Source organism: Acomys russatus, chromosome X (assembly GCF_903995435.1).
Source record: "Acomys russatus chromosome X, mAcoRus1.1, whole genome shotgun sequence".
Classification (NCBI taxonomy): Eukaryota; Metazoa; Chordata; class Mammalia; order Rodentia; family Muridae; genus Acomys; species Acomys russatus.
This window is the reverse complement of record NC_067169.1, coordinates 22,677,085-22,687,949: the sequence shown is the minus strand read 5'-3', so window position 1 is coordinate 22,687,949 and position 10,865 is coordinate 22,677,085. Positions and strand designations below refer to the sequence as shown.

The 10,865-nt window shown below is 48.5% G+C and overlaps 2 protein-coding genes across 2 annotated transcripts in view; one reads left to right on the top strand and one right to left on the bottom strand.

Moving 5' to 3' along the window:
- The first annotated feature begins 515 nt into the window (after positions 1 to 515).
- On the top strand, positions 516 to 5,586 carry Tsr2 (TSR2 ribosome maturation factor). The gene is made up of 5 exons (XM_051142016.1): positions 516 to 633; positions 805 to 895; positions 3,718 to 3,809; positions 4,725 to 4,904; positions 5,102 to 5,586. The coding sequence occupies exons 1-5, from the start codon at positions 550 to 552 to the stop codon at positions 5,234 to 5,236; spliced, it is 582 nt and encodes a 193-aa protein (XP_050997973.1). The 5' UTR covers positions 516 to 549; the 3' UTR covers positions 5,237 to 5,586.
- Positions 5,587 to 5,718: 132 nt separating this feature from the next.
- Positions 5,719 to 10,865, bottom strand: part of Fgd1 (FYVE, RhoGEF and PH domain containing 1) — a 45,392-nt gene continuing 40,245 nt past the window's right edge. Inside the window, exons 13-18 of the mRNA XM_051141348.1 lie at positions 9,929 to 9,959; positions 9,411 to 9,512; positions 8,956 to 9,081; positions 8,650 to 8,811; positions 7,393 to 7,536; positions 5,719 to 6,879 (exon numbers count right to left, since the gene is read on the bottom strand). Of these exons, the coding sequence (XP_050997305.1) occupies positions 6,574 to 6,879; positions 7,393 to 7,536; positions 8,650 to 8,811; positions 8,956 to 9,081; positions 9,411 to 9,512; positions 9,929 to 9,959 (871 nt within the window). The 3' untranslated portion in view covers positions 5,719 to 6,573. The remainder of the gene's footprint in view (positions 6,880 to 7,392; positions 7,537 to 8,649; positions 8,812 to 8,955; positions 9,082 to 9,410; positions 9,513 to 9,928; positions 9,960 to 10,865) is intronic.

The window sequence follows — 10,865 nt, the reverse complement described above, 5'->3', positions numbered from 1 at the left end:
CCTGTAACCTTAAATTAACTACAACCGGTTCTGTACTGTCTATTCCAGAAAACAACAACCATATCTTTGTTTCAAAAGTTGTTTATAGAGCCAGGCATGGGGGTGCACACCTTTAATCCTAGCACTTGGGAGGCAGAGGCAGGCAGATCGCTGGTTCGAGCTCAGCCTGGTCTACAGAGTGAGTTCCAGGACAGCCAAGGCTACACAGAGAAACCCTGTTTCAAAATACTCAGTTCTTCAGGCATGGTGGCAATTACCTTTATCTGCTAAGCGTCTCAAATGTAGGCCCTCAAATGTGGGGTCTCTCTCTCCCTCTCTGTCCCTCTTTCTTTTGGCCATGTTTCCTACGTTTCCAGGTTCTCCCTTAATTATTAGGATTTACTGCGGTAAGTGATTGCATCGATCACTGACAAAAATTTCGACTGTTCTGGTCTTGTTGCCAGGTCAGCAGAAAATGAGCCTGGGTTCTGAGAATCGGCTTTTGGCTAGTTTTGCCTGGCGAGGTCCACAGCGCGATTGGGCTTCCTGGGAGCCACGTGATTCAGACGGATGATGGCGGGCGCAGCTGAAGACGTGCGGGTGCTCTTCGGAGCTGGCGTCCGCGCGGCGCTGGAAGCTTGGCCTGCTTTACAGGTGAGTGAGGCCACGGCGGGGTTACAATTACATTTGGGACGAAATAGGAGCAGGCTAGGCGAGGCGCCAGGGCCATGGCTGGGCGGTGTAAGCGGCAGACCCCCAGGCTAGGGCAGCCACGCAACTCCGGTTTTCCATGCTGTCATGGTTGGCTTGGGCCTGTGTTCACAGATCGCAGTGGAGAATGGCTTTGGGGGCGTGCACAGCCAGGAGAAGGCCGAATGGCTCGGGGGTGCAGTGGAGGATTACTTCATCGCCAATGGTGAGTGAGTGGGAGATGAGGTTGTCTGTCGGGGTGTGGAGTGGCGGAGCCTTGTCCTAGAGAACCCGCGCTTTTCTCATGTGGAATGAATGGTGACTCTTTGGGACGAGAATCGTGCGTTTAGAGTGCTTTGCAGGCAATGATACTGAATAATGCCATAGTCCCGGAGAGCACATTTTGCCTTCCAGAGAGGCACTTTTCTTAGTTTCTAGAAGATTCGACTAACAGAACTCTGCAAGCCATATGTATCATGTGACTTAAAATTGCTGCATCAGGGGCTGGGGAGATGGCTCCGTGGGGGGAAAGGCCAACAGACATAACGATCCGAATTTGATAGCTGGGACCACATGGGAGGAGAGACCTGGCTCATTTAAGATGTCTTCTTGTTCCCCCTACACACGTAAACACAGTTTTAAAATCTGTTGGATGAGGGCTGTAGCCCAGTGGTAGAGCACTCCTGGCCGGCTCATGTTCCTAGACTCCAACCCTGGCACCACCCAACCTAAAAGCAGTGCCTCTGATGAAGTCAAAGGTAGCCAGGGCCTGTGATGCAGGACGTACTAGCAATAGCTCATGAAAGAACCAGAGGGCCTGGGAGGAGCATCGCATATGAGAACCAGAGGGCCTGGGAGGAGCATCGCATATGAGAACAAGAGGGCCAAGGAGGAGTTATCTCATGAAAGAACGAGAGGGCCTAGGAGGAGTTATCTCTTGAAAGAACAGAGGGCCTAGGAGGAGTTATCTCATGAAAGAACGAGAGGGCCTAGGAGGAGTTATCTCTTGAAAGAACAGAGGGCCTAGGAGGAGTACCGCATATGAGAACAAGAGGGCCTAGGAGGAGTTATCTCATGAAAGAACAGAAGGCCTAGGAGGAGTATCGCATAAGAGAACAAGAGGGCGTAGTAGCAGTCAGTATCTCATGCTGCTGTTTTTGTAAAATTCTCCATTGATATCCTAGTTTTGAGGATGGCATTAGACAGGGTCAAATCTCAGTATTTACAGCCCAGTGAGTGACTGCAGATAGGTAAATAAATAGTTAAAGTGATAAGTGCTATGATAAAGAGGTACTCAGAAATTCTTGTTATCTGAGCCTGAAGAGAAGCCTTTTTGGTTTTTTGAGACAGGGTTTCTCTGTGTGGCCTTGGCTGTTCTAGAACACCCCGCCCCCCTTTCTTGATTAGGTTGGCCTCAAACTCAGAGATCTGTCTCTGCCTCCCAAGTGCTGGGATTAAAGATGTGTGGCCCCACCACAGGCCAGCAAGGCACCTTCTTAAGAGTAGTGATTGGGGTGAGTCGCAAGGAATGAAAAAGGGGTGACCTAGGTAGAGATTATAAAGGACACACTCAAAGGAGTTGAGGAGATAAGTGTTATATTTTGAAAGGGTCCCTGCATTGTGGTAAGGGGATGGAAGAGTGATAGAAAATGCAGTGTGTGTGTGTGTGTGTGTGTGTGTGTGTGTGTGTGTGTGTGTACGTGTGTACACATGTACAGAGACACCGTGACGGAGCCACATTATCAGGCCTGGTGACTCATACCTGTAATCTTAGCACTGGGGAGGTAAAGGCAGGGGGTAGTCACCAGGAGGAATTCCAGGCTAGCCCTGTACTGCACAGTGAGTTTGATGCGAATGTATGAGGTGGTTGTTTTGATGTAGAAAATATGGTCTAACATAGGACAGTGCCAATGATCAGGTGAAAGAGAGTATTTGTCCGTAGAGGGGGTTTAGAAAAGAAACAGATTTATGTTGAGTGGCAGGGTAGATTAGGAGCCTTTCATTGGATAAAGGAAACTTGGAAGGATGAGCTGCTGGTTTGGGAGGCAGGATACGAGACCTGGCTTTGGATGTGGGGACTTGAGGCACATGTCTAACATCTGGATACATAATTAGCCTGAATGGAAGACAAATTTGGGGGCTATAAGATTTGAATGGCAGGTAAAGGTACAAGTGTGGAAGAGTTATGTCTGGGAAAAGGCATATAGGAAAAAGAAAGCTAGTCTTCCCCTCCCCCCCCACCCCCCAGAAGGGGTTTCTCTGTGTAGCCTTGGCTGTCCTGGACACACTTTGTAGACCAGGCTAGCCTCAAACTCACAATGATCTGCCTGCTCTGCCTCCTGAGTGCAGGGGATAAAGGCGTGCACCCCCCCCCCCCCCCCCCCCCCGGCGAAAGCTAGTCTTTCATTTAGAAAAGATAGCATGGGCCCATAAGATAACTGAGGTCCAGTGAACGGGGCTTAGCCAGAGCCGCAAAGTTTGAAGGTGGTATTAAGGTTATGTTTATTTCATTTTTAAAAGTAGTGCATCCAGGTGAGGGTGTGGCTCAGGGGCTATTTGCTTAGCATGTGCTAGACCCTGGGGTCCATCCCCAACACCAAAACAAACAAACAAACAAACAAACAAAAATCCCAATGAAGTTCCACATCTATTTCTTCTTACCCATTGCCCTTCTGTCTCTGGACTCCTGTGTTAGTGGATCCATAGTTGTGAAGGGGCTCTACTCTTCAATCCCTCAGCTTTGAAGTGTTGCAAATTAATCTTAGGGATTGCATCCCCCTTGTGCCAAGCATTGTGTTAAATAAGCCCTTCTAACAGACCCTCCTAGAAGCCTTGTTAGCCTCTCTCTAAATGAGAGATTGGAGGCTCTGAGAGCAGTAGCTTGTTCGAGGTCACTTTGAATTGAGGTTAGTTAGAATAGAGGGCGTTTTAGCAAATAGTCACTGGGCCTTTACTACCAACCAGATAGAGCAGGCAGGTTTTGGGAAATAGTGGACAAGGCAGATGAACTTGGTCTTTGGCTAAAGGCTCCTGTCCTTTCCTGTTTAGCTGACTTGGAGCTGGAAGAGGTGGAAGATTTCCTTGGGGAGCTGATGACCAATGAGTTTGATACAGTTGTGGAAGATGGAAGTCTGCCCCAGGTGAGCTCATGGGTACAGTGCCAGCCCCTGCCTGCTCTTTCTCCCTGCTGTCTGTCTGCCACGAGACTCTTGGTTGTGCCTGTTGTTTTCTTGAGGCATAGACAAGATTCCCTATTGCATTTTCAAACATTGCCTTTACTTCTCTTTTTAGATCATTCTCACCCAGGTATTTTCTCCACACCCCACAAGCTGGGCCACATCAAATCCCATCCCTATTCTGATTAATGTTCCTCACCTGGTGTGGTGAAGATTATCTTTCATTTGGATCTTCTGTCCCTTTTTTCTTTTCTTTCTTTCTTTCTTTCTTTTTTTTTTTTTTTTTTTTTTTGAGACAGTGTTTATTTTGTAGCCCAGGCAGCTTGAAATGTACTGTGTAGCCCAGGGTAGCCTCAAATTGATAGCAGCCTTCCGGCCTCAGCCTCCCAAGTAATGGGATTACAGGTCTGTACCACTCGGTCAATTCTAGTACCTTCTCTTCTAGGACGTCCTCATCCAAGGCTTTACACCCTCCCCCAAGCCCTTTGAATTGTGGTCACTTCCCTGAACTTTGTTGTTGCTTTATTTTTTGGTACAGGGTCTCGCTATGGTAGCTCTGGCTGGCCTGGAACTTGCTATGTAGGCCAAGCTGGCCTAGATCTCAGAGAGATCTGCTTGCCTCTGCCTCTTGAGTGCTAGGATTAAAGACATGCTCCACCACTCCCAGCTGTTGTTTGATTTTGACAATGTCTCACCAGGCTACCTCAAAGGCAAACTTCTTCCTCAGAGGTCTCCCCATCATATGCATCCACCCCTGTGCCCAGCTCCTCAGAACTTCTTAGGGAGAAAAGAGCACAGAAAATTCTACCCCCTTTCTACTCTGCTGTTTTTGTGGTAGATTTCTGAAAAGTGCAAGCTGGTTCGATGTTTCCTTGGTAGGTGAGCCAGCAGCTACGGACCATGTTCCAGCACTTCCAGAAGGGCAATGGGACTGCTCTGCAGGAGATGACAGCTCACATCAACCAAAAAAAGTGCAAAGTCACAGCTACCCCACTTAAGACCACCAAAGAGACCGTTGCGGATGATGTGGAGAGTGTGGAAGAAATGGAGGTGAAAGAGGTGCCTGTACATTGGGGTGGGGGGCTTCCCAAATATTAAGTTTCTGGAGAGTGGCTAGATTCTTGGGGAAGTGATGGTGCTTGTATGTGCTGGATGGTGGTGGTATTTTCAGGGAGGACAGCTCCCAAGGTCATGGGAAAGTTGGGAGCAGAGCCTGGGTAATGTACTTAGTTCTGTCTCTTATATTTTCCTTCCAGGTGACAGCTGCAAATGATGGGGCCACAATGGATGAGGTCTGCTCCCAGCCTCAACCCACTGGTCCAGACCCTCAGACTATTAAGGAAGAGGATATAGTCGAGGACGGTTGGACCATTGTCCGGAGAAAGAAATGAGCAGGGCAGTAAATGTTTTGGGCCCTTGTTAGGTGTTAAGAGAGACTTATATGGGCTGTTTTTTTTGGGGGGGGGCTGTACACCTCTGTCCTGGTAACCATATCCCTACCTTGTTCCCGTCCTTCCCTTCAGGGGAAGAAAAGCCCTAGAGTCTTTGGTTGTAGGGTTAATGGGACCCATTCCAACCCCTTGAATCTTCAGGTACCATATAAGAGATGAGAGCAGGTTTCCCAGCATAGTGCCTCCTAGTGCAGTGACTGTGAAGATGGCTGGTGAATGTGGATGTGCTTGTACTAGAAGCCAGACTTGTGGCAACTGGGCAGGTGGAAGGTTGGCTGGATTGGGAATAGTGAGATAAACATGCATTTGGAAGAGAATAGATAGCGGTGTGATGTGTCTCCCAGTGTCCCGCCGCAGCCCCCCACACAGCAACTCTTATCCTCCCCAGAGCTTGCATCCTCCTGGGAATGCTTCCCCTCTTGAGAGTTTGAAGGACTTAAGTAGTGAATTTGAGAATGTTGGGTTGTTCTAAGTCCAGGGATGAGGCTTAAGACCTTAATAACATAACACCTTCTCGTTTAATCCATGATTTAACCTTGGAATCAGGCTCTGAGAGCTGAGCTTCAGAGTTCGGCAAGAGAATAGTTTCTGCACCCTCCCATCTCCCTTAGTAGCCTGGGACTTTGGACAAGCAGACGGACGGACCATAGCAGTGCTCTGAAAGTTACTGTAAGCCTGAAATAAACTGTATTTTTCTTTAAAAAACAGTATCCATTGTCCTCCCCCCCTCCCATTCCCGTCCTGCCCAGTGGCCCTGCCATGGGTCTGGACGATAAAATACTGGATTGCTTTGGGGCTAGGTAGAAGCTATAAGCTGTGGGAAAGGCAAGAAGGGTCTAGTCACCACCCCATGTAAAGTCATACATGTGAAAACACTGGCTGAGGAGACAAGGGTGGGTTAGGGACCCAGGGTCACTAGCAGAGCTGGCACTTGAATCCAGGTCTCCTGCCTCTGGTGCTTTTGTAGGGAACTGGGTGGAAGTAGGATCTGTGGGATATTGGGAGGAAACAGCCTAATTCAAGTGAGTCTAGCAATTAGCTCCCCCCCTCCCTGGGGACAGGGATTTAAAAAATTAACACCAATGTAGGAATAGTTTTTTAAAAAGCCCACATTTTGTGAAAAGATGAATTAAAAAAACCCAAGACCCAGCATTCGGGATTGAAAGTGCCCTTGATGGGAATTCAAGTATTGACTGCATTGGGAGTGGGCTGGAGCCCCCAATTGAACATGGGCAGCTGGAGTGTGGGGCAGGAACTCCCAGTTCCCCCCAAACCCTCTAGGTCTTGTCTCGGGTGTGGGAGGCTTCAGGAGGTTCAGCAGTGGCTCCTGAGGCTGCCACTGGTGTCTCCTCTGTCTCCCTGTCCTCGGACAGTGTGGGCCCTGGGCAGAATGTGTCCCCACGGCCCGCCCTGCCGAGCACAGCCATCCAGCGCCGCTGGAGTTCTTCTGTCTCTGGGCTGAAGTACCAGCTTAGGTGGCTCTGTGTGATCTTGAAGACGTGCCTCCTGTCAGGCCGCTCCCCTGCCTCAGGAGGCCCCACCTCAAAGCCAATGAGGGGCAGGCTGCGCTGGGCTTTCACATCCTGGGGAAGAGGGACAGAGCTAATGTCATGTAGGGCTGGACAGTACCCTCTGCCCAGTCAAACAGCTTTGTTCTGTTGTTTCCTCTGCTTCACTGTAATGTTTCCTTGCCTTCACTGTAATGAACAGGAAGCTGTCTGAACTAGGATCAGAAGGCAGGCTGGTTTGCATCTGTCTCCTCCCATGCCCAAATCAACTGCCAGTCTTTACTGTTATAGATTCAGTTCTTTGGCGACTTCCTCTATCTGCACTGTCTTCTCTATTTAAAGTCAGACCTAGAGGTGCCTGTCTCCACTCCTGTTTTCTCCAGAAAGCCAGACTTCCCACCTCTTCCTCATTTCCCCCCCATACTGTGGCCTCTAAACTTGTCTCTACCTAGCCTGTCACATAAGGATGAGGGTTTTGATTTTCCCCTTTGATAGGCTCACCCTGTCCCCAAAGGACAAGGCATACACGGGAGGGGCAGCCTGGCTTTGTTAGATGGCTGGAAAAACCTGAAGGAGTGGGATGCACACCTGAGGGGCTCCATAGATGTACAGCACCAAGGGTTCATTCTCAGGAACCACAAACCATGCCTTGTGCCATCCTTTCCCACCCTTCTCCATGTAGTGCAGGAAGCTGCAGATGACGCTGTTCTCAGCAGCCACCGAGGCCTGTTTCTGTGATCAGAGACACAGGGTACATCAATGTTGAAGGAAGGCTTTGCTCTTTGCTCTTGGCTTAAACAGCCCCATAGTGTATGGATTACATTTCAAAGGTAGCAAAGCATGGGTAGCAGAAATGAGTTCGCCTTTGTCACTGAGGTAAGCAAAATTAGGCTCGATTGGTGCCTCTAACACCTACTGAAAGGAGTGCAGAGCTCAGTGGGGACAGTGGAATGCTGGCCAGGCATTCTTGAGTCTAAGTGGCATTCACAGCTCACCTTTTCATCTTTCATGATATGCTCATTGTCTGCTTTAAGAAAGCCCGTCTAACATTGTGATTAAGGGGATCAGTGGGTGGTTAACACCATCTGTCCCAGAACCCTAACAATAGATGAGAATGCAGGGCTTGGGAGAAGAGCACAGAGGGTATTTTTGAGACTTAAATTAGCATCAACAAGGCATTTAAAATAATTCCTGGTGCAAAGTAAGCTCCCTTACATTTGGGATACCTTGGTGTATTTAATCACCCCAAATGTGTGTATATTCATGGTCAGTATTAACAGTGGCAACCTCTGTGTAAAGGACTATGTCTTATTTTGTGTTGTTCTACTTATCCTATTTCTTAATTTGAAAGGGGGGGCGCACTTGGTTTGTTTAAAAACAAACAAAAATGAAAAACTCATATAGGCCAGCCTAGGCTATGCAGTGAGACCTTGTTTCAGATAAAACAAGACCTAGGCTGTGCAACCTAGCCAAATACTGTCTTTGGGTTTTAGTTTACTCATGTTAACTAAGGATAGGAGTATGGGTTGATTAGTTACTATGAGGGTTAAATGTATAAAGTTCTTTAATAAAAATGGCCCTTTTAATCTTTATACCTTGAGTCAAGCTTGGATCACCTGATTAGTGAGTGCACACAGCACCCTACTTTATTTTATTTTTTAATTTGGTTTTTCGAGACCAGGGTTTCTTTGTAGCCTTGGCTGTCTTCAAACTCACAGAGATCCACTTCCTGAGTGCTGGGATTAAAGACAGGTGCCGCTTTCTAATAGATGTGCAAACCTCAACCACACTGGGTCAGTAACTGGGGCACACTTCGGGGACTGCGGTTAGGAACCTAGCTCTTACCTCTAGGATGGATCTCCTGCGTTGGGGTGTATGCTGGCTACAGGCTGGACTGCTCCCAGGTGCTCCATGCAAGGCCACATAGCAATCAGTGCACACGCGGTTGGAACGGTTGTTGTCATAGATAAGGCGGGCCCGGAACTCAGAACATTTCCCACAAACCACCTGGGGCAACAAGTGGGCAAGAACAGCCTTCAGTGTATCGACTTCCATAGCCAACTTGAAGCCTCCTTCTTGGAGGATACCCCAACAGAAGTAGGCTGTCATCTGCCCCCCACCTTAGCTCTGCCCTTGCCTCCCAACACTCACATGCCCACAGGCCTTGCAGTGGTGCCTGCGTTTGGTGATGGAATTGAAGGGCTCCTGGCAGCGCATGCACATGGTGACTTCCTTTTCCCGGATAGGCGTAGGTGCCCTCTTCCCAAGATCCACGTTCTAGGGGGAGGGTTAGGTCCCAGGTCAGAGTCAGCTCAACCCAGTCCAGTCATCTCTCCTTGCCTCTGTTGTGAGGCTTGAATCACCATGGGGTTGCAGGGCACACATACAGAAAGTCTGGGGCTCTGCCCCTACCCCACTGTTATTGGAGGTAAGTCACTTCACTTTCCGGGGTACAGTCTCTGTAGCTGTACTAGCAGAAGTCTGCTTCTGAGGGCCTGTACTGCCTCTCTAATCCCTATTTTCTGGGAAAAGGGAAAGATCATACCAAGGGAATGTGGGGATGGAACTTCACGGGGACCGCAGTAGTAGGGCAGAGTAGGACTTACTGGAGAGTTAGGGGGAGTATCTTCATCATCCCTGTTTGCTGAGTTCAACAGTTTGAAAGTCTCCAGGGTCTGTTCATGCTTCAGGAGGGTGGAGTTAATGGCCTGGTGAATAGGTGAAAAAAACAAGAGGTCAGATCACTGCACAAAACACGTATCTCCACCCACACCACACCTTCCTATGCCTCAGCCTTCCTAGGCCCAACTCTGCCCCTGCTACGCATGACTGAGAAAATAACTCCCTAAACCCAGGTCTACAACTGGTAATTATAAATGTGGGAAGGGGAGTGGTGGCTGGAAAACCTCACAAGCTGGGTACAAGCTTTTATAAAGCTTGATTCCAAGGAGCTGGCTTTCTAAAAGAATGTTTCTTTCTGGCCTCGGGAGTTCATCTTGCTTATCTGTTGGGAGGCTGCTGTCCAGGCCCATTCTGTTTAGATAGTTTTGAGGGAAAGCATATCAGCCCCTAAGATACCTGTTAATACCCTTCCAGACCCCTACCACAAGGCATTGTGTGTTACCTGGACCCAGTCTTTCTTCTCCTCCTCAGTCCTTGTAGGAGAGAAAAGAAAGATGTTGGGTTAGGCAGGTCAACAAAAGGCAATTGGAATGGTACTTTAGAGTTACAGGACCTAGGTCTGACTCGGCTTCTTAAGATTATGTAACCTTGGACAAGTCATATAGCGGGTTTATCCAACAATGTCTTCCAGATCTCTGTACTAGGAACTTGGGCTTCAGAGAAGTCCCTGCCCTCAAGGAGCTCATGGTGTACTAGATGAGACAGACAGGAACAACCCAGGGGACTCAGTGCTGACTCTAGGTGAAACAAAGACGAGGGAGTCCAGAGAAGGAAGGGACCTGCCACAGCATGAGTCTGAGTGGGGCTTTTAAGAAAGGTTTCCAAAGGGAGGTGCTAGACCTCCGGCGAAGGGGTAAGGTGTAATGTATATGGAACATACATGAATCTATATGAGACTGCTTACATGTCAACTATGCAAGGAGAGGCAGTTTCTATTTTTCATTTCACGAAGGTGTTGCCTATCACTATGTTCTGAGCATCACTGAGCCCAGCATGATACCTGCTACAGTTCATGCTTTGACTTCCCTCTGCTCTGCTCTGCTCTGCTTCACAGCCTTGCATTCTCCAAGGTCTCTGCCCTGGTGCAACCTTGTCAACCACCCCCTAGGAATCAGACCCCTCACTCTCCGCTGTCTCCCATATGGACTCTTATTTTCTTTTTACATCTATATCTTAAACTTCAAGTAAATTTTCCTAATATGAAAATCCGACTGCATCATTAGTACCACGGTGTAAAAAAGAAGGGATGTGAAACAAGTTAGGATGTGAGTCACTATCTAGGGATGTGGGATGTAAGTTAGTAGCTGAGTGCTTACCTAGCATGCAAGGTCCTTTCTCTAGCACTGATGCGCGCGTGCGCACACACACGCACGCACACG